At 47.2% G+C, this 23,362-nt stretch overlaps 1 protein-coding gene across 6 annotated transcripts; it reads left to right on the forward strand.

Annotated features, from left to right (window-relative positions):
- Positions 1–8,103: 8,103 nt before the first annotated feature.
- On the forward strand, positions 8,104–18,673 carry PRPS1 (phosphoribosyl pyrophosphate synthetase 1). 6 transcript variants are annotated; one of them, XM_075720481.1, is made up of 7 exons: positions 8,104–8,240; positions 11,078–11,279; positions 11,598–11,696; positions 13,510–13,634; positions 15,403–15,576; positions 16,320–16,479; positions 18,509–18,673. In XM_075720481.1, the coding sequence occupies exons 1-7, from the start codon at positions 8,119–8,121 to the stop codon at positions 18,599–18,601; spliced, it is 975 nt and encodes a 324-aa protein (XP_075576596.1). In that variant the 5' UTR covers positions 8,104–8,118; the 3' UTR covers positions 18,602–18,673. The 6 variants fall into 6 exon arrangements, with proteins under 6 accessions (XP_075576596.1, XP_075576597.1, XP_075576595.1 ...); XM_075720482.1 differs by having other exon boundaries at positions 11,078–11,270; XM_075720480.1 differs by having other exon boundaries at positions 11,078–11,261.
- Positions 18,674–23,362: the final 4,689 nt, after the last annotated feature.

Below are 23,362 nucleotides of genomic sequence, written 5' to 3' on the forward strand. Positions count from 1 at the left end.
TTCCCATTTCACTGTCCATCTAGTTTATCTACCTCCAGACTGCCTTGTTCTCAGGTAGAATCAGCATCTTTTCAGATGTCCCCCACTGTCCCCCAGCAAGTTAAAGCACAGTATACGGTTCTTGGAAAAGGACAATATTGTTTTGCAGGTGTGTGTGCATAAAGATAAACCAATTTTTCCCCATCCCCTCCCACCAGAGCAATCTGCCTGAGCGTGGCAGATTGTGTTCGCCTGCCCTTTAGCACACTCTGAGAGCAGTGCCAGCAGTAACTACCCTTCTCATACTGCCTTCACCCGGAGTTTTTTGCTGTAGCATTACAGCTGGCACAGATTTCCTCCAGGGCCTTCACGGCCCCCATGAGCATTGCTCACCTGCAACATGCATTCGTGACCATCTGATGTCATTGCACTGCTGCAGCCTGCTCCCTCCATTAATCTTCTCTAAATTATGTCCGCTCCCAAGCAACCTTCACCAGGGCTCTATCAGTAACAATGGATAGAAAAGGAACAGAAATTGGGCCATCGCTGGTCCTTCTAATACACATAAGAAAAATAGAAGACCTGGCTTTCAGGGGTTAAATTGTCGAAAGCAGGAGCTGGAAAATTTAGCAGACCTCAAGCAGTAGTCCCAAGATAGGTTTGTGTCTCTATGGACTTTGCTGGTCATTGTCAACTGGAGACAACAACTGGGCACCATGGTTTAAAGCACTTTGAACTCTAATCCCTGTGGCGTAGTGGCCACATTCTCCTGTCAGGATTTCCATCCTCTCCAAGGTCCTGGCAACACTACACAGGAATTGCAGCAGCCCCAGATACAACAGCAGGGCGAGCTGAATAGCTGGGACCCTCTGCTGCTTTCATCATGCCCAAGGGAGCTGACAGTCAAATAGAAATGAGTAATGTCTAAATTTTATCCTCATTTAAAGCACAGTGTCTGGATTCCTGTGTAAAACAACCTAACACATTCCTCGCCTAGGCAGACACAGTGGAGCTGGCTGGGACACCCAGGGCTTTAATTGGACACAGGAGAAGTGTGCCAGGGAAGACAGGTATCTCAGCTTATTTACATCACCCAACCTTATTTAGTACATATGAAAACAGTCTGTACACATGATGGGAAACTTTTCCAAAGGTTTTTGTGTCAGTCTATGTAATTCCATGTCAGGGCATGAGCAGATGAGGAACCTGCTCAAGCCTCATCCCACTGCAGCCACTGCACAACCTTCCAGCCCAGCTGAGACAGTGCCCCTTGCTGGCACCTGCCCCCCAAATAGAGAGTGAACAGGGAGGGTGTTTTCTGCAGCTGGACTATAAAGTTATTAAAAAGCAAACACACTGGGTTCAAAGTGGCAGAAATCCCAGTGCTGCCGCGCTGAGGTTTGTTGCACATGCCAAGGGCTGGGGTGTGCAGCGGGTCTACACACATGGTCCAGGACACTTTATAACGCCCCACTGAATCCCACTTTTGAAAAGCACCTTGGAAATCCTCCTGAATCTAATGAATATTAACCTCTTGCTAGAGCAACAGGACTCTATCCTCATACTTTCAGCTGGGCTCCTTAGAAAGGCACAGTAAAAATGCTGAGTAGAAAGATCAGGAACACAATGGAACTGGTCAGTATTCTTTAAAGAGTTTTTCATCCCTAAGTCCGTATTGTTTCTAGTGGAGACTTGAAAATACCATTTATTTCCCAAAGTTCTCTCCTTTTCCTGACAAATGGTGTACTTTTTCCTGGTGGATGTGCTTTGGTTCACTGAGGTCCTGTGTAACTCTGGTAGCATTTACAGTGCTATGTGTGAGCTTCATTCCAAAATACAACCCCCGTTGGACCCAGTGGGATACCTGTAATAAAGCGATCATATCTACAAAGGAAATAATAGAGGGTTCTTGTAGAGTCAGTAGAAATTCAAACCCAGACGTTTCTTATTGCATCTGAATAGCTTTGAGTAGCAGAGGTAGGGTTTATCTAAAAATAATCCCTGCAAAGCAAATGATAGAGGCAGAGAAGCGGGCAGAAAGCGAGCAGCCAGCAGAACTGCTCCCCAGTGATGGCTGCTTTTTCTGCTCCCACACAGAAAAGCCTCAGGTCTCTGAAGCGTTCAGTGAGTCAGGGGAAGGGAGCGAAATCCAGAAGGCCCTAACACCGGAGATGCAGCCCTTTTCGGCCTCCCACCCCTTCTCGGCCTCTCACGCCTTAAATTTCTCTCGGCCCTACTTTCCCTTCAGCCTCCCAACCCTCACCAGCCTCCCGCGCTTTTTCGGCCCCTGCTTTTCTTCTGGCCTCGGCAGCCGCCCTGACCAATCGCAGGCCAGGCGGGCAGGCGCCGACCAATCGCAGGCCGCTTCTGCCCTGCGCCCCACCCCCTGGAGAGGCTCGCGAGCAGCCGCCCACGCCTCCCTCCCTCCCCGCCACCAGGGGGCGTCGTGGTGCCACGCCAGCCTGAGCCACGCCCACCGCCCCTTGGCGCCATTGCGGGGGCGGGCGGAGCCCCGCCTCCCGGCCGCCTCGGAGCCAATGGGAAGGAAGGGGTAAGATGGCGGAGTAGGCGCGCGTCGGCGTGGCCCGCACTCGCGGCGCGTGGAGGCGGAGAGCACCGCAGCCGCCGTCATGCCCAACATCAAGATCTTCAGCGGGAGCTCGCACCAGGACCTGTCCCAGAAGATCGCCGACCGCCTCGGCCTGGAGCTGGGCAAGGTGGTCAAGAAGAAGTTCAGCAACCAGGAGACATGGTGAGGCGGAGGCGGGGCCGCACTACAGCGCCCAGTGCAGCAGCCTGCAGCAGTCCCAGTGACAGTCAGGCCCAGGAAGTAGATTTAAGAATCTCCAGTTTTGAGGGGAGCTTGGCAAAGATCAACACCCTTCGAGGCCATGCCTACAGCTTTCCCAATGGGTTTCTGCAAGTGCAGCTGGACACCAATGAGCTCCTGACTATCCTGAGGCAGTGTGTGGTGAGCCCTGATGTCCAGGACTGCAAACCCTACATCTCCCAGCTGGCTGAGCACAAGCAAGAGCTTGCCCTCAAGTTCAAGGAGTTTCGGGCATCCTGCTGCCGTGTGGCAGCTGTTGACAAGAGTCCTACCCACATGCTCTCCACCATCACGAGCAGCTTCCAGGTGCTAAGCAGCCTCATCGAGACGTTTGTGAGGCTGGTGTATGTTGTGCGCTCAGAGTCCCAGCGCCAAGAGCTGCTGACTCCTTTTTGGCCTCCCACCCCTTTTCATCCCTGACTTACTCTCAGCTTCTACATCCCTTTTTGCCTCACACCATTTTGAGGCCTCCTACCCTTTTTTGGCATCCTGTTTTCTTCTGGCCTTCCTCACCTTTTCAGCCTCTGCTTTCCTATTCATCTTCCCACCTGTTCTCTGCCTCTACTTTTCTTTCTGTTTCCCATCCCTCTTTGGCCTCCCCTTTTTTCCAGATTCTACTTTTCTTTCAGCCACCAAGGCAAAGGGCAGAGAGCCTTGTGTTATTCATGTCAAGTGCCATTCATTAACAGAACTGGCTGTGAGGCAGTGCAGTCACAAAGCAACAGAAAGAAAAAAACAGCCCTCAGCCACAGGCTTTCTGCATAAACATGTGTCCTTGATTAAGTGGCTGGTGGTAATTGAGAGGCAATTGTATGCAGGAATGTGCCAAGAGAGGGACAAGGGCTACTTGTCTTGATTGACATCACCATTAAATTTGATGGTGTTAATGTGCTGCTTACATTCTCAGACTGTGAAACACTATGGTATATTTCTGATTAAATGCATCTCCATAGAATCAGGTAAATAAAAAGTGGGTTTTGCCATTTGTGTGCTTTCAGGTTTCCATTAGTTGAACAGTAATTTACTTCAGTTTCCAAAGCATGAGGGAAGACAGCAGCTTAGGCTATGAGCTTGTTCTTTGTGCTACCAAAACCAACTTGTGCTTGTCCACATTGTAAACCACAGGAAAATTAAATAAAATTCTTTAGATTGGAAGTAGATAACTCTATTATTTTTGCTTTTAGAATGAAGCAAGCCAACTGGAATTAGGTGCTTTAATTCTGAATAAGGGTTTCCACACAAGAGTTGAGATACTCCAATGCATTGTCACATCCAAGCTTCACTTTGGCTGTGATCATTTTCCTGAGTGTCCTTTGACAGACAATCTGGCTTACAGGCTGATGGTTTTCAACCACACAGTCTCCATCCCAATTAGGCTAAGAACCAGGTAAATACCTCCCTCTTCAAAGCTGATTATCCTTGTCCCTTCTTCAGTTAATGGCAATGCAAGCTCTTAATAGGCAAGCCATGGCTGAGGAACCTCATGAGCAAGCTTTTTGGCTTTACATAAGACTTTGGTGCATTAAGAGCTTCTCCTCAATCAGATCTCTCAGAGTATCCTGTTCTAAGAGCTTTTCTAGCAATAGTGATAAATAGTTAAGGTAGGTGGATTTCTGTCCTCATAACCAAAGTGCTGTCTAACCTACCAAGACATTTGGTACCTGAAACACTGTAGGGTAGGAGGGACTTTTCTTAGATAGCACTCATGGCCGTTTAATGCTGCTGTGAGCAGTGCAAGGCAGCAGGATGATGCAGAGCTGGAGAGATTATGAGTGGCCACAGCATCCAGCCCCTGGCTGTTTGCCTTGGAGGAAAGGAAGGTGTCATCCACCAGCTCCACAAAATCTTCCCTCCTGGGAGGCAGCTTCCAATGGCTCATTGGGGCTCCCAAAAGCATGCTTGGCCTCTAGCTCAGAAAGGCAAAAAAAAAAAGGGGGTTGATTTTACACATGAAAGGTTTCCAGTCCCTGGTTTACAGGATTAAGGATCTAATTTCATCTTTTGTCAGATTTTTCACTCCTGCAAATCCCATCTCTGTGATCCAAAGAGGTTATGCTACTTCAAAAGTCCAGCGTAGGGGAAACTCAGAGTTCATCAATGAGAGGCATAAGTTGCATGTTTTAATATACCTTCTGCTGCCTTCAGCCTCAGGTTCCCAGTGCCGGATTCATGCATAAACTGAGAGGGGATGTTGGGGCACAGAAGACACACTCATTCTGCATTCAAGAGCAGGGGGAAAAATGGAATTTAAACCAAGACTGAAGCAAATGGTTCAAAACCGGAAACATATTCTGGGGACTGGAAAGAAGTTATCCATCTTCCAAATTCTTCAAACTGCAATAGCAGCAACAAACCTTCTGCAGTCTGTGTTCTGCAGGGAGGAGAGGCCTTGAAGTTATTTTTAGACTATGTAGCTTTATCACTGAAAGATACGTACAGAACAGCCATTGCAAACTTGCAATTATCCCAAACTATCATTTGAAAAGAATGTTGTAAACTGTGAAAGGCCCATATAAGAATGCCAACAAAATTGCCGTTTTTCAGGTGTCCTCCAGAAAAAAGTACACGAGTCATTAGTAGGGAATGGTTACAGTGATCTGGATTTTGTGCAAGAATATGGCTACTAGAAATTTGGGAGGTGTCCACAAATCCCATCACTTGAACCACCAGGTAGCCACCTGACAGTGAAGTTTTCTTCTGTGTTATTAAGATAAGCAATGTTTAGCAGCAAATTAGAAGCAAAGGGCCGTATTATTCCTTTCCCATTCCCTGGATTTGCTCTATGTCACAGCATTTCACAAGCTGCTACAGTTACACAAAAAAAAATCAAAATTACCATACATTGATATTCTAGTTCCCATCAATGCTAAGTATGGGAACTAATACCTATTTTAATCCAGATTAATTCCAAGTTTAATGGCACCCTACAAAGGGTTATAGAAAGCCTCCTCAAAGTACAGTTTTGTAATCATTAGTTTACTGGTCTTTGGAGATAGTGACAGCAGCATTTTGGGCCAGGACAGCTGCAAGACAGAATAAAGAAAATGTGGCCAGCCTCTGTGAATTGCAGATTTTTTCTTCTGGTTGAATTCTCAAGGACTCAAAGCAATAACTTATCAATGCCAAATTCATTGCAGAAGTTTGTTATCTATGAAACAGTCAAGTAAAACGAGTAGGAATTACACGACTGCATGCAAATTTTGAAGAAGCCGTTTGTGGCTTATTTTGTATATTTAAAAACCTTTAAACACAATGTTTATTTTTGCAAAAGCTAAATTAATCCGCATAATATAATCACACGTAGGCTGAAAGTTCACAGGAAATTAATTACAGAATTAGGTACAAAACCCCAGTTATAAATGCAAAAAAACCCTCAGAAATTGAACTAAATGGCCTGTTAAATAGTACCCACATGGGTTTTAACAATGATCCAGAAGACAGAATAAAACACCTCTGCATTTGCAATTCAGAGTATCTACCACAATTATGATTTTTTTAGTCTCAAAACATGGCCAAAGGCTACTTCCAACAGAAGAATAAGTAGCAGGAAGTATTGCTGCAAATTCTGAGGACAAGCACAGAAAATGTTGACTATGGCTATCATGATATTTTTTCTCACTGAGTTTGCAGTAAGACCAGTTGTACTGGCTATATATATAAGTCAATGCCTCTACACACACAAAGCCCGCTACCATCATTTCACTTTTGAAATGGGATCAATTCGCGATTCAACCAAAGGAAAAGGCACTGAGCACAGCGTACTGGAAGGGCAAACAACATCAATTTCAGTATTTTTGTAGACTAGAAGTTTGCAAGACAAGAAAGCAAAAGGTTTCTCTTCAAGTGAGGAAGATAAGCAACTATCCTTCACAAATTAAAAACTTGCTCCAGCCTGATGATGTGGACGCTCATCGTCCCACCCAAGCGTTAAAGCCAAGAGCCGGGGCTCGGCCCCAGCAGCTGGGCTCCCCGCGGCCGGCCTGGGCCGCCCATCAGGCAGCGGAGCTCCCGTTTCCCCCGCCGTCCTTGACTCAGCGCAGACTTCGGCTGAGGTGCCCGGGCTTCTGTTCTTAGCGAGAACCTATTCGCTGTGAAAATCACAAGAGAAGCATGAAATGGTGGGCGCGCAGCCCGTGCTGCTGCTGCTGCAGGGCGCCGCCGCGCCTGGGGCCCCGCAGGCCGTCCCCCCGCAACTCGGGGCCTCGCCTGGAGGCAGCTGCAGCCGCGGCACCCCCAGGCACTCAGCCGGTGCAACAGGCAGCGTCCGGCGGCACGGCGAGGTGACGGCCGCGCCTGAGAGGCAGCGGGGTGACGGCGGTGCAGCGCTCTGCAGGGTGCAGCAGCCTGGCACGGTGGCGCCGGCACAGCCTGTCGCCCCCCCCCAGTACAGGGCCTGGCGAGGTGACAGTGCCTGTGCAGCGTGACGCGGCGGTCACAGCAGCCGGGCAGGGTGACGCCCGTACAGCATGCTGCTGGGGTGCTGCGGCCCGGCGAGGTGACGCCTGCCCAGCGCAGGGCAGGCGCTGGCAGCCCGTGGCGGCGGAGGAAGGAGGCAGCGGGCGCAGGCAGAGCGGCATGCTGAGGTAACCCCCGCCCCGCCGCCGCGGGGCTGCTCGCCCGCCGGGGTCGGAGGACGCGGGCACAGCGCCCTTCGGTGGGAGCGGGGACGTTTCCTCTCCCCCGCCCTGCCCCTCCCCGGGGCCCCCCTGAGGGAGAGGAGCCATCATGGCCGCCGGGGGGGGGGGGGGGAGTCGACTGCCAATCACGCGACCAACGAACACCCCTCCCGCTCCCCCACCCCCCGCGCCCAGGGCCGCGTAGGGCAGGGTCGTTGGCCCGCTCCGGCCGCGGGCGGCCTGACCAATCGCAGGCCAGGCGGGCAGGCGCCGACCAATCGCAGGCCGCTTCTGCCCTGCGCCCCACCCCCTGGAGAGGCTCGCGAGCAGCCGCCCACGCCTCCCTCCCTCCCCGCCAACAGGGGGCGTCGTGGAGGCGGTCGGCGGGGCAGGCGGGAGCCCCCTGAGCCACGCCCACCGCCCCTTGGCGCCATTGCGGGGGCGGGCGGGGCCCCGCCTCCCGGCCGCCTCGGAGCCAATGGGAAGCGCGACGAGGCGTGTCCGCGGGGGCGAGGAGCCTCTAAAGGGCCCGCGCGGCTGGCGGGAAGGGGTAAGATGGCGGAGTAGGCGCGTGTCGGCGTGGCCCGCACTCACCGCGCCGCGTCCCCGCGCAGGAGGCGGGTGGGTCCCCGCGCGGCAGCCGGTTGCGGTGCGAGGCGGCGCGTGGAGGAGGAGAGCACCGCAGCCGCCGTCATGCCCAACATCAAGATCTTCAGCGGGAGCTCGCACCAGGACCTGTCCCAGAAGATCGCCGACCGCCTCGGCCTGGAGCTGGGCAAGGTGGTCACGAAGAAGTTCAGCAACCAGGAGACATGGTGAGGCGGAGGCGGGGCCGCACTACAGCTCCCGGCGGGCCGCGGGGCGCTGCGGCGCTGGGCTCCGCACAGCCGCCGCGCAGGGGCTGCTGGGATTTGTAGTGCGGGGCGCGGGGTGGGCGCTGGGGCCGCGGCCTGGTGCAGGGGCTTGGGCGGCCGGGCCCGGCCCCGGGGAGCGACGGCTGGCCGGGGCCGCGCTCGGAGACCTCCGCGGAGCGCTCCTGCCCGGTCCCTGCTGGGCCGCAGACATCCAGCGCATCCCGCCCTTCCCCTGCGGGCAGCCGCTGCGCGGCCCCGGGGCAGGGCCGCAGCCGGGGCCCGGTCTCCCGTGGACGTTCTTCAGCCCACGTGCCGCCGTTGTAACGCCGCTGGCTCGGCTTGAGCCGCCCGGAGCCGCTTTCTGTGGAGCAGCGCATGTGGCAGCATGGTGATCGTGCCGCTGGGCCCCGGGCCGGGGTTTGCCGAGTGCTGGGCGAGAGGAAGAGGAAACACCCGGCCCGGTAAAGCGTGGCACCCCGGGAGCGCCGGGGCCCCGCGGGGGTGTTCTCCTGCGGGGAGAGGCTGGGGCTGTGGTGCTCCCTGGAGAGCTCCCGGCGGCCGTGAGCCATGTGCTGGCCGGCCGTGCGGCCCCGGCAATGCCTCTAGCGGCCTCCGCTGATGGCGGCGGGCTCCCTGCGGGCTGTGCCGCGGTGTGCTGGGCTTCAGACAGGCGGGTTTGTGTTCTCACGGCACCTTGGGGGGTGCAGTGCTTCGACACGTGGAGGAAAGGGTTCGTGTCACCCGGCCGCTATGGCAGAGGCTGCAGTGGTGGAATTCATCAGCCCGACCTTGCCGCCCAGCCCCAAAAGCTAGGAGCTGATGGGAATGCACCTCCTGGGGTTTCACCCGTGGGGATTAGCCTCTTCCTTGCTTAGCCTAGCCTGCGATGACTTGAGGCTTGACAGTTTTGTGCTTAGGGTCTTAAAACTACTGCCTTTAAACTACTCTGAGTCTTAAAGGTATTGACAATATTATTCAGGAAAGATCAGAGGCTGACAGCACCTTGCAGCCCATGATGCAGTTGCAGTCTTGTGGTCTGTGTTCCCCCCAAGCTCTGAAACCTAAGACTTGTCTTGTTTTCTGTCTCTAAGCTTTATAAGTCTTGCTGCCATCCTACTTGAAGAAGCTGAAAGAAAGGAGAGGCTAAAAATTATTTGGAGCTCTTAAAGCTTTGTTTTAGAGATGTTCCCTAAGCATGTATACACTGAACTGAATGGTTGCTCCAATCTACTCCTTTCTTCTGGAGACAGTAATTTTTTCCAGGAGAAACTAGGATGTACATGTGATGTAGAATATTATGTTTCTATTGCATGGGTATTGATTGTACTACCTCTGAAGTTTTCAGTTATGAAGAGTTGTAGAGGAGAGTTGTAAAAAGTCTGTTTGATTTACAGCCATTGCACTGTTCTCAATCCTCTTTATTAACTGCTCTTACCCATCCATTTGGCTACCCAGGAGGTTCTTAGTGGGTAATGTGACTTTAAGATGTAATAGGCATCGTATTTGCAGTAATAAACTGATAGCAGATGCTTCCCAGAAAAAGTAAGATTGCTTTAACGATAGATCATTGATGCTTTTGTACAATAAATGTCTTTAATCAGCTTAATATTAGACTGTTAGTAAGTACAGTTGCAGATGACACTTGTCTGAATTAACAGTAGTTAGCATACACTTACCTAGCACAAAGTTCTCATGCTGGCTGAAATTCTATGTGAGAGTGGTGTATGCAGTAAGTCAGTGTGCAATAAAGATGACAGCAGTTTGCTGATGGATATTGAGCAGTAAGACTATAAATACCTAGTGGTCATCAAAAACATGTTGAAGAGAAGGAGATCAAAGAATGAAATACTAAAATTGGAAATCTACCCTAAGGTGATCTATAACTGAAGCCATTGGGAGTGGGTTGGGTGATTATCTGTCTACTTGTTCCTAGAGTTTGATGTGGCAGCAGTCTGCAGAGTGGGTGAGCATCTCCAGTGCAAGAAGAAAGAAACTGTGGAAGAGCTTTGTCCTCAGTAGACTGACTTCTGGTTACTTCCAAATCTGTGGCAGGCTTCCTTAAACTGAAATGTTGGAAGTACTTAGTAGTTAATCCATTCCTATGAAAGACGTTATACAGCATTGCCCTGTATGAAATGTCAAACGTAAGACTACTGCTTTCTTTCCAACTCTGCCTCTGGTGCAGGTGTCTTCATACATGTGCTGAAGCTGGCAGTTTGCTGTTGGCAAACAGGACCTTTGGCTTGTATTCAGTCCCTTCATCAGCAGAGATTAGTGTGCATTACATCCAGGAGGAAATTAACCCCAAAAGCCTTTCCAAAGGGAAATGCTGGAGGGCTTCTCTGTTCAAGCCAGTGAATAGCTATTATGAATCTAAATCTAATAATTGGCTGCAGCATAGCTTCTGGTAGAAGTTTGGCTGGGCTTTCTCTGGTGACTGGCCATCATCCTTGCTCTCTTCGTACACTACTGGTTTTAGCTGAGGTGGTTGTACTTCTGATTCAGGGGAAACAAGGCCTGTTCTGGGGTGTTTATGTGCTCAGCTTGTGTTGAGATTGAGAGTACAGGCTGAGTGCTTTTAGCCTTACTGACAGAACCATTAAATTTGATCAGTGAGGGATGTAAAATGGTTACTGAGCAAATAAGCAACAGTGTTCCTGCTCAACACCCTTGATTATATGACACCGTTGCCTGCAGACCCTTGGGAATGCCATCTCTTGGTTGCTCTGCAGGCATATGTGATGGCTGTGTTTTAATTTGTATTTGGATACAACTCTCCTTTCCTCGTCTGTTCTCAGTGTGGAAATAGGGGAGAGTGTACGCGGGGAGGATGTCTACATTGTGCAGAGTGGCTGTGGTGAAATCAATGACAATCTGATGGAGCTCCTTATCATGATAAATGCCTGTAAGATTGCCTCAGCCAGCAGAGTCACAGCTGTCATACCCTGCTTCCCTTATGCTCGGCAGGACAAAAAGGACAAGGTAAGGGATGTGGTAAAGGTTTCTGCTGGGAAGGTAAATGCACACCTTGAAAGTCCTGACTGCTGGATAGAGATTAGATGAAGTTGAATACGTAGAGGAGGAGATAAAACTTATTTTAATTCTTTTAAACCTCAGGGCATCGGACTGCAAATTTGTCTTTTCATAAAGATCTAGTTCTTGAAAATACACCAAGCTGTAATCACCAGTTGATGAAAAGATTCAATGTTAATGAGTACTCCTTTTAGTAACTGCTTGTGAATCATTGCCTAGAAGTGGAAGACTGACATCTTGATGAAGGAGTCAAATTTGTCTTAAATACTGTTTTTTCTGTACTAGAGTCGAGCTCCGATCTCTGCCAAACTGGTTGCAAACATGCTGTCTGTGGCAGGTGCAGATCATATAATCACCATGGACCTGCATGCATCTCAGATTCAGGTAGGAGCTAAAATCAGGGAAGTACCTACCTGCTCCAGTCAGAGCCTCTTTACTGCCTTGCAGGCTTTCCAGTGATCTGCTTTCTTTAGAAACAACAGTGATCAGGAATTGGGAACATGGGACTGGAAGGGACTTCTAGAATCAGTTAGAAAATGTTGGAGAAATGGATAACAGGTTCATCTGTAAATGAAAGTATAGCTGTTCTTGATCAGATTAGACATGAGTCCTGTGCAAATGAATGTTGGGCTAGTAAATGATCCATGCAACTTTACTGCCACATAGTGATGCTATGTATTCTTAGTTGGTCCTTTGAGGAATTTGAGATGGAATGTGGTTTTATCAAGAATGTCCTCAAATATTGAGTAGAGCTTTCTGATATTTACTGAATTGTCAGGGAGAAGTGAGCAGTGCTCTGTTTGATACAGTGGCTGGTCATACTGCTGCCCTGAGGTTAGCTCTGCCTCCAGGTATACTGGTACAGCTGCTTGTGAGGGTTCTGTTGACCAGGACAGTGATCTGATAGCTTGCTGCTGACAAGATGGGCAATCCCACTTACATCCATTCAGTGCAACTCTTCCAGATAAGTTGGCTTTGGTTCTTTCCCAAGCTGCATGTGAATTGAAAATTATTCATGGGTTTTGCTGGCTCAGTGAACAGAATAGTCTCACAGAGCAACTGAAATCTTGACCAGAGCTGCGTAAGAGAAGTGGCAAGAGTGTATACCAGGGAGAGAGGGACAGCAAGCTGTTAAATTGTGAATCTTGTCTTTTTCCACCTTGAACAAGTGCTCTGTGACCAAGAAACCAACTCAGTGCAACTGAGAGGAGTGTGGCAGAGGGGAGGATATCTGTTGTATTGCTGCAAACATTTTGAATCCAGAAGGGTAAGATATCTACTGCCTGGTGAAGTAGGTGGGCTGGCTGTCATTTTAACAGTTAAAATGCAGCCATTCACACTTCAGTATAATTTCTTCCAGTATAATTTGCCCAGAAATACTTTGTCTCAGATGGAAAAAACTCTAGGGGGGCACAGCTGAGAAGACTTTGAGAAAGATCATGAAGTAAGAGAGGGAAGAGGCATACCCCCCTGGGCTAAGAGGCTTGGAGTTGTGATGTGTGCCATAGGGTTGACCTTTCAATGGTGAGATTCAGTTGAATAATTGGGTTTGTGTATATAAGCATCTGGCTGGTTTCAGCCTGGTTCTTGTAGTTGCTGGGTTGCTGAGTGCAGAAGGAATGATGGTAGGAAGGATCTGTTACCCCATAACTTGAAGTATTCCTCTAGAGTAGCTGCCCCCACTCCCCTGCCTATTACTCCCTGTTCAGGATTAAATTCTGGCTTTTAGTGACCTTTGAGGTTTACCTGGAGGAGTCTGCTGGGTCAGTGTAAAGTTGTGGAACCAGCTGCATTAGTTTAAAAACAAATGTTACTCAAGCTTTTGTCATAGGCTTCCTGTAGATGCAAACAGTGTAGGTAATGAGCTTTAAAGATTGACTTTGTAAACAGGCAGCTAGCTGCTCTGAAAATGATTGTTTGATGCTTGTTTTCTGTACCCCCTTAGGATAGAACTAGTTCCGTGTTGTGAAGGTGTCAGATGTAAAGTGTTATTTATGCTGCTAAACTATTTCTGGCTCTGAAGACTTCTTACATTACTATTCTGTGTATCCAAAAGGCTACTGCCCTTGCATTAAGGGAAGTAAAGGGAAAGCTGTGGAAAGGCAGTGGCTGCATGCCTCATAATATAGAAGGCTTCTTCCAACAGTTTTTGGAATGTGACCTTCAGCTATGTCTGTTCCTGTCGTCTTCCTTGCAGGGTTTTTTTGATATCCCTGTTGATAACTTATATGCTGAGCCTGCTGTACTGAAATGGATCAAAGAGAATATTGCAGAGTGGAAGAACTGCACCATTGTTTCACCAGATGCTGGTGGAGCCAAGAGGTAAGCTGCCAGCTAGCTTGAGGTGATTCTTTTATACCTACTTGAATTCCTGAGAGTGCTTGTGGCCTTAAGACATGTTCCCTCTGCCAGCCTGCCTTCTGTAAGACAGTCTGTGGCAGCTAATGAAGAGTGGTCAGATATTCTTCCTAGGGAATGTTTAGAAGGTTTCTTGGGCTACATGGAGAATCAAATAGCTTCTAGAATCACAGCTACATAGGTAGGAATTGTGCAATTACTACATCCCTTGGGCTAAACCAATTTTTTGTAGAAGGATAATTATGCAGGTTGAAGGAGGGAATTGTGTAGCTCCTACCCCTATGCGAAGACAAGGTTACCACTGCTTGTTAATGACTGGTTTTTATCCAGTCTGTTTTGTTTGGAGTATTAAGCCTAGTCTATTGAGGCATTTTCTTGCTTTATTATTCTTGATTTGAATATCTAGCTGGGACTTAAGCCTGCTGCTATTCTTCCTCTTTCCTGAGAGCAAGGAAGATAGATGGTTCCTTTCCAAAAAGCAGCAGCATATGTTATAGCACATTTCTACTTTGATAGTCTGACAATCTCCCATCTTTCTGCAGATAAACATGCCGGTTTGTGAGCAGTTCAGAATGTTCTCAGGTGCTTATTAGGAGAAACTAGGCTGTTCCTTGATGCTTCTGTATAAGGCCTACATGTGAACAGCAAAGGGATGCAGATGTATCTTAAATCCAGGACTGTCATACCAAAATGTTGGTGCATGCTGACCTGATTCACATACTTTAGAGTGTTTTAAGCTATCTGTTACAAGCAGCCAAGAGATATTACTACTGTAGGTTGCTGTATGTCTTCCTGTAGCTTTGCTGTGGCCCATGTTTTGGACAAGACCTCTTGTATATTCAGCTACTTCTGCAGCTTGTTGCATAATGCAGTGTACATGAAATGCCAAGTCAGCCAGTTATAATTTGACTCCTGAAAAAAAACCCCTTCAAAAGCCACTTAAACTGAAATGTGTCAATCTTAGCTGGTGCAATAATTTATGGAGATACTTCAGAACTAAATACATTAGCTAACAGTTTAGTTTAACAATCTTGTGTAGGACTTCCGGAGTGATGAGTCTGATCTGCTGAGGCTAGGAGTCTACTAATCTCAAGTATAGAATTTCTTAGGGGCATGTGTATTTTGTTCCTTCTCACTCTTAATGCTTTTAAACTCTTTACTCTTCATTGGTATCAATACATAAAGTTTAGGTCCCTCCAGTAAGGTTGTTCTGTGGTCACTTTAACCAAAGTAAATGCGAGGTGGTAGACTTGCATTTCTTGGATGTGTACTCCTGCAACTCTCCTTGTGCCAGCGCTTGTATGCATGACAACTGAATGCTTATGTAAGTGCAAGTAGATCCTGTCATAGCACAGCCTAAGCCTTTCCAGTGTACTGCTACAAAGATGACAACTTCCCAAGCATTTTGATCACTTCAGGTTTGCCAGACTTGCTGGTTAAGGTTTGTTTGAGCTTTAAATGCAAGTTAATTTACAGTGGTCAGGATGAAAGACTGTTTTATCTTAATCTAGTTGCTGTCATCAGGAGAGATTAGATCAGAGACTGCAGTTTAACTGCTTGAAGGGAAACTTGAAGTGGCAGAGTGTCATCTATTAATTGCTTGGGAGCAGTAACGGATATGGTGACAGCTTCTTTTGCTGCAGTGGCAGTTTGTGCTTAATAGTTTTAAGAGAGATTTGATTGAAGCTGTTGTGTGGAGTCAAGTGTTGTTTGGAAACTGTTCTCTCTTCAGAGTGACCTCCATTGCAGATCGATTGAATGTAGACTTTGCCCTCATTCATAAGGAGCGCAAGAAGGCCAATGAAGTGGATCGCATGGTGCTGGTGGGTGACGTGAAAGACAGAGTGGCCATTCTGGTAGATGATATGGCAGACACATGTGGTACCATTTGTCATGCTGCGGACAAGTGAGTAGGGCTGACTGATTCTTTCCTAAATCAGAAACCTGTTGTTAGTGAACACTATGTAATGAGTTAATCAGATTATTTGCATGTCAAGTTTCAAAGTAACATACAGTTTCTTGATTATTTATCTCATGTCATACAAAACAAGTAAAAAGCCTAATTAAAGTTCTCACAGTGGGAATAGCTAGAAGACCATTGTGTCTTTTTTTATTTTGAAAATGCTTGTGTTGAACTAAGTGCTGTCTGGTCCATCAACTTAAGGTCATACATCTGAATTTCTATTAAAGCTGTCCCTGCTCACTGCAGGGGCATTGGGCTAGATGACCTCTAAAGGTCTCTTCCAACCCAAAGCATTCTATGATTCTATTAGAAGTAAGCTTTTCAAGCTTTGATATCTTTCAAGCCTTCTACACTAGAAATGCCAGCATGTGCAATGCTTGGTATTGAATATCTGCTACTTTGTGTTGGCAGAAATCACGAAGGTGATTTGTATGATCTAGTCCAAATGTCCCAGGGCAAGAACAATATTTTTTCAGTGTATACTTTGCCTGTGGTGGATTTTATGGTACTTGTTAAACTGTTTTCTTCCCCCAAATCAATAGCGGGCTGGAGGGGGGAATCAATGGTAGCCTGTCCCCTAAGCATATGGTATTGTCTCCTTTCATGCTTACCATGTGCCATGCACTAATGTCACTTTAATACTTGCTAAGAATTTCTCATCCTTCTCCTTCCCCCCTGCCTTGTAGGCTTGTGTCAGCTGGAGCCACCAAAGTTTATGCCATCTTAACTCATGGGATCTTTTCTGGGCCAGCAATTTCTCGGATCAACAATGCCTGTTTTGAGGCAGTTGTAGTCACAAACACGATACCCCAGGAGGACAAGATGAAGCAGTGCCCTAAAATCCAGGTCAGCATCTACTTTCAGTCACTCCTGGGGGGTGGTATCACTTGTCTGTCCTCCTGTTGGTGGGAAAACCCCATAATACTGTCTAGTGCTTACAGCAGTTTCACTCATACTTGAATCAGTGTTGACTAGTTCTTTTGTTTCTGTTGCTGTGGGATTACAGATGTTTTACACTGATAAAATGCAGGTTCTAATCCAGCTCATCTTAAACAGTTCATTTAAGTAAATTTTTTTCAGGGCTTGTTTTACCTAGATCAGATCATGGATCTAATGGGGCCATGATGTAAGCAAGCAGTTGTATGTGTACACCTTGGAGGAGTGATATGCTGATGACATATAATACTGAAGCAGAAGTAGATAGGAACTTCTGAAGTTGGTAGTGCCAGCTGTGTATCTATCACCTAATGCCCAGGCCTTTAAGCAGAGTGTCACTTCCTTTTGTGAAGCAATGTAGGCCTGGTCTGGAGAAGGTGAATGTGTCATGTCTGGTCATAACAGCAGTGCACATGAGCTGGAGAGGGAGTGCAGTCTTGTCCCATGGATGTATCTGGCTGGCTTGAGTAAGAGCAGTTGACACAGCTTCACAGTACAATGTTTAGATACTTGCCAAAGATAAACAAAAATACTTTGCCATCCACATGAAAGCTAAAAGCTGGTCTCTTGGGTTTTCCATTTAGGAAAAGTACTTTCCATTTAGGAAAAGCATTTTGTTTCCCAAGCTGAGGCTGACTTTCCTGGAAGAAAAAAATAGGCTGTACAACTTGAGCTAGGCAGAACTTGAGGATTTCCTGTGTTAATGGACAGCTGGAAGTTGCAGCTTTACCTGAGCATTCAGGCATAATAGACTCGATCAGAAGCTTCAGGTACTGCTATAGCATACACACAGCCAAGGACATCCTAAATACTAGCTTCACAGCACAATGCAGGCATTTGGAGAAATTCTGGAAAGTGAATGGCATTGCTAAGACTCAGCTAGTACTGTGTTGTAGCAGGTTCCCCAGTACTGGGGTTCTGGTGAAAAGGAAGCTCAGCTGGTTGAATGCAGTGAATTGTAAGCTCCTTTGGGAAGTAAGTTATAAGCTGATTGCAAACTGCTGTTGGGTTGCAGTTTTTTTCAACACTACCTTCTGGATGATATTCCTGCAACTGAGCACATCTAAAAGATGTCTGCTTCAACTTCTTTCCAAGCTCCACACCACAGTTAATATAGGCAAAATGTTAAACTGGCAATCAGTATGTAAATAGCTGTAGACAAAGATTGCAGTGGAGTAGTTTTTCAGGCTCTCACACCTCACTCTTTTACGCTAACATCTGATGTGCAGTGTTGAGGAACATGGAACTAAAGGATTTGTCGTAAGCATCATGCTCTGTCTGCTCTGCAGCTCTTAAGCTTTTTTTCTTTCCTTCCTTAGGAGGCAAACTATCTGGAAGAAAGAAAATCATGTTAAATATGGATTTCACTTAGTTTCCTTAATGCACTTGTTCTTATTGAGACTGCACAGATCAAAGCGCTTTAGCTGCTGGGGTTCAGAGCTAGTTTTACTGAGACTTGATTTTTCCCTCATGTTAATGGGATTGATTACCCCACCAGGTGGAGCCAGCACAGTGATGGGGAGCTGAGCTCCAGCACAGTAGCTTCATCTTTTAGACTGCTGGCAGTGATGGTAAAGCCTTGTGACTCAAGGGAAGCAATCTGATCTTGATTTAGACTCCCCTAACTTCTCTGCAACCTACACAAAGTGAATAAGATAGTCCTAGGGTAAACAGACTGAGCTTAGGCAGTCTCAGCAACGGAAAGTGACAGTAGACTGTCATCCTGACATATCAACAGTGAAATAATTCTTGCAGTGTCATATGTAGAATATATTCAGAACTATATGTGATTAAATCCCAATCCCATGTAGAAGTAATTTGTCTGCATCTGGCATGTTATAAATTTGGGTGGTGAGTTACTCTTTAAGTTCTTACCAGCTGTTCTTCCAGGCTTGATGTCTTCTATCAGTGATGCTAATGCATCTTTCTTCCCCTCCAGGTGATTGACATCTCAATGATCCTTGCGGAGGCCATCAGGAGGACTCATAATGGGGAATCTGTCTCCTACCTATTCAGCCATGTCCCTTTATAACAACAGATGCCAGCTGCTGCTTGTATGGCTTTTTTTTAAAACCAAAAGTTGTTCAGCTTGTTGTAAAGTTCAGTAGAAGACTCTGCTTGTTCCAGTGCAGTTCTCCACAGCTCCTCCTGTTTAAGTCAGGCTTACTGGATTTGATCCCAACGCTGGGAGGCTGGGGGGGGAAGCTTATCTCTGTAACACTCCAACTCCACCAGCAACCCTTGGCATTGGGGCTCATCAGTAGTATTGACTCAATTCTGCAGATCTGTGGAGAGCAGGACTGACACATGACTAATTGCCACAATTATTTCAAGGGGGGGTTGGGGAGAGGGTTTGTGGGCAGGGTTAGATAACATGGCATGCACACCCTAAATTGTTTGGGAAGTAGAGCTCCCTAGGACATGTTGATCTGGATCTACAGCAAGAGACTGCTGGCTGTCTTACCACTCTATACCTGACAGAAGCCCTTTTGAAGAGCAATGCAGAAGGCTTGTATCTTGGCCAAGCTTGACTCTAGGTGAAGCCCTGGGGGACACCTGGGAGGTGGTTCTGCTATAGCTTCCTCCCATGAAAGGAGATCAGTGTAGCTTGCAAACTTGAATTCATCTTAATTATTGATGAAATTAAATGCCCTTTAGCATGCTATACAGCAAAGTGAAGGTGAGAGCATAGTCTGTGCAGTACTGCCTTGCTGTGTTAACTTAGTGGTGAAGGTGCATCCTGGACAAGCATTCTACTCCCTTGTACATAGAGCACTTATGGTGGTTGTGTGCTCTAGTTTCTAGTGTAGGCTAAAACCAGTTCCTCAATTTCACAGCTTACTGTTAGCCTTGCTAGCAGTTAGAGGACTGCTGTCATGTACTGTAGCTGCACCTTGACTTGCTGTGCAAATCCTTGATCCTTTTCTTTTTTTACCAGTACACTAGTAAACCAAGCCTCTTTATCCCATGGTAGCTTGGTTGTTGCATCTAGCAAGTGCCTGCTCAGATGCTGGGGTAACCTAATACACAGCTTTGTGTCCAGCTGTCTTAGCCTCTCATTGCCTGCAATCCTGTTGTCCTGTAAGTTACTGACACATTCTGGTTGCTTGTCCTGGTCACTGTCTGCCTTGCCTTGAAAGTGTTGCTCCTTGCAAAAGATCTTAAACCAAGGAGCATAGGAGGTTGCAGGACTACAAAACCTGAAGAAGCCCTTGGAGTGGGTCTGCTGCTAATGAGTGCTTACAGCAATGGGTTGAAGAGGCTGGTGATACATAGTACTGGGAAAACTGTAGATCTAATACTAACCTGACAGGCAGTAAAGTGCCTGAAAGGAAAATACCAAAACTAGAGCTGGCCGAGGCTCCCAGATATAATAAGTATCATCTGAAACTTGAATACTTAGTAACTGTATCAGACAATCGTAAGGTAAACTGTTAAGTCTCTCCTGGACTCTTAGGGGGTTATAGACCAAGCTGTTTTATGCTTTGGTTTTATGCTTTGGTTTTTATAAGCACTCCTCTTTTATTTGTTTTTCACCTGGAGGAAGGGAAAAAGGGAAAAGAAGGAACTTGAAATTACTTGCTAGAGTAACCAACATGGCTTTCAGAGGCTAGGGGCTGTGGGGTATAAGTGGAACTAACTGAAAGATTTGGTTAAGATCTAGGGAAGTACTTCTTTAGTTGTGCCTTTTACTGAAGACTTCTCTCCCTTCCTAGAACTCCTGTCCTGTGGCAATGTTAACACTTCTATTACAATGTAGGGTTTTTCTTTTTGTATAAGAATTGGTGTTTGTCTGGAAAGTGTGTGTCTCATGCTTCTTTGCTTTGCATCCTGCACTGAGCTCTACCAAGAGTCTGATTCCTGCCTCCTGTATTGGAGCCCCTGCTGCTGCACTGCCAATGCCCTGACAGCCAAGAGCCAGGACACTGGAGCAGTGGTGTGAGGATTTTCAGCAGCATTTGTCTTTAAACTTAAGACCTGATGAAGGAATTAAACTTTTATTTAAAAACTATGGCCTCTGCCTATAAATGCGTCTAAAAACCTTACAAAGGTGATGTGCATCTCCTAAGTTGGGTCATTTGCAAGGTAGATTGTAGAGTAATATTATTTGGAAGGGACCTGGGAAGGTCAGCTGGTTTAACTCTCTTGCAGCAGTGCTGACTGTGAGGTTCAGCCTGGCTGTGCTCATCTTGCATAGAAGAAGAGCTTGGGACCAAGCCACTTCTCTTAGTGGGTAGTGGCTTTTGTCTGTATCTGATTTCCTAGACTTAATTGTTAGAGGTCGTAGTGCAGTTTCTCTTGTACTGTTCAATTCCATATCTGAGCAGGTCTGTTCACATAATGTTCAGGTAGGGGAAAACAGGAATAGTTTAGCAAGTACAAATGAAGAATTGCTAAGTATCTTGCACAAAGCTAATGATCAGAGGCAGCACGATTATGTTGTGAGAAGCACTTGTTCTAACTAAACCATGATCCTTTCTCATTGCATATTGTAAACTGGGAAAGTATAAATGAAGTCAGAAGGATGAGATGGCAGGTCTAGAGAAAGGTCTTTGGCCTTACAATAGACTTCCAGGCCTAGATTGAACATTGCTTCAGGGAACAGGATGATGGCCTCAGGTAGACTTTTGCTGAGGATCACTACTGTCATTCAACTGTTACAACCTATTTTGATACTGGTCAATGAATAAGTGAACTGTACTTTTTTTTTTTTCCCTCAAACAGGAGGGGGAGGTGATGTGGGTGCTGTCAGGGTGATGTAGCAGACTTTACCTTCCTTAGCGAAGAAACAGAACATGAGCTTTGTGGCCAAGAATTTGTACAAAGGTGACTTGCTGTTAGTGTTTATATACTGTTTTCTTGGTTACTCTAATAAAACCTGGGGGTTGGAGTGGGGGAGGGCACAGACTTAAAATGCTGTGTGACAGCGCTGTAACTTTTAAAAGGATGGGTGATACACAGAGCATGAGAACTGTCCCAAGGAGGAAGATGACTTCTGCTCTGGAAAACTCCTTCAGATCGGAAGGGCTGGACACTTGACCAAAGTTCCTTCCCTAAATTAAAAAAACTCCACTACTTTCTAATTATTAAACCTATTTGTAGGCAGGTTGTGACTGACTGACTAGAAGTGACCATTGTGCTATTAGAGCAAGTATGGCTGCCTTTTACACATGCATGCTAAAGCACTCTTCTCCCTGTCCAGGACAGTCATGGATGTAGTACCAGGCAGCCATGGGAAGGGTGTCCCTTCACTGCAGTGTGTGAATGGCAGAGAGCTAAGTTCCTCCAAGTCTGAGAGTGTTGCAGGGATGTTCATCCCTTAACCCAGGCAAGTTCAGCTCCAGCAGCATCAGCCATGCTTTGAAGTGCTTGTGCTATCTTGAGCTACCTGCTCTAGCAGAGGTGATTCTCCAGCCTGTCCTGGAGAGCTGCTGGAGGGAGTATGGAGCATGCAGGGTGCTCTGGAGGTGGATTGTGTGGTGTCTTCTCAGGCTTTCTTTACAGCTGCTGAAGAAATACTATAGAAAGTAAGTCATTGCTTCCCCAGGAGAAAATCCCAAGTGAGAAATTTGCTGTGCTTTTGTATTTGCAGAGCTGGAAGAGCAGAACAGAGCTACTGCAGCTCATTGTGCCACAGATGCAGCCAGAGTGTGGCTGCTGGTGTGCAGGTGCTGATATTGGTGCTGGTAGCTGTCTCATGTCTGTCTGTCTGCAGCCTGCTGTAAAAGCAGCAGCGGAAGGGAAACACATCAATCAAGCCCTGCATCTTAGCCCAGTTCACCTGCCTGGGTAGCTGAAGCTAATGTGCAGGGTGGGGATGCCTTAAGCCACTGTGAAAGCTGGGCTTATCATTTGTGCCTTGCAGGCAGCTGGACTTGTTTTCTGTTTGAAGCAAGATGAGACACGTCTTGGATTGCTCTCACCAGCAGCTCCCTCCTGCTGCTGCTCCTTCCTGCTGCTTTTCCCTGTGCCTTACTAGTTAGTATACAGCTGATTTCTCATCTCCTAGAGTCAGTGTTTCTGTGATCTAGAGAAAGCAGCAGCTTGCCTTACTGCTGTTGGGCAATGGGAAAGTAGTAAGGGTTAACAGAAAGCCCTTCTCTAAACTGCAAGGAGAAAAATCCATGGGAGGAATGAGCCCTGGTATAGACACAACAGCCCCAGTGTACTGGCTGCCTTCCTGGGGTGCTCTGCTCCTGCCTGGGTTGAAGGAAAGGGTCATGGCGGGAAGCTGGGGTTAAAAATGAGCAGAAAAAAGTAAACTGTGGCCCTGCAGAGTAGGGGGACTGATTCACAGCTGGGCAGCAGTGGCTAAAGGGGGCTCAGGTCCTGGCTGGCTGTGGTGGTGCCCGGCCTGTCCCTGCAGGCAGGAGGCTGAAAAAAAACTCTGATCAGAGAAAATCTCCTGCCTCCTTCCTGTAGAAGAGAATAAAGTGTTCCTGGAAATGGCCATCAGTGAGGCTGTGTCTGAGCCCTGACAGCCTTGTTCTGTGGGAGATTTAAAACTCCTCTAAAATGGCTGGCAGTTGTTCCCTTCTCTTCTCTTTCTGGTCAGGGCTGTTTTCACTTTCCCTGTATCTGTTGATGTTGTGGTTCTTTTGTTACAAATTATTGAAAGCAGAAATACCAAAACACATGCAAAAGCAGCAGGTTGTGTGGTTACAGGAGGCTTTGCAAATTTGTCAGGGGGAAAAAGCTGTTGCTGGGATATAAGCTCCTTTCTTGTCCTTTGTACAAGATGGGTTTTAAAAGCTCCGCAACAGCAGCCCCACACCTTGCCTGCTGGAAATGC

Source organism: Pelecanus crispus, chromosome 13 (genome assembly GCF_030463565.1).
Source record: "Pelecanus crispus isolate bPelCri1 chromosome 13, bPelCri1.pri, whole genome shotgun sequence".
Lineage (NCBI taxonomy): Eukaryota > Metazoa > Chordata > Aves > Pelecaniformes > Pelecanidae > Pelecanus > Pelecanus crispus.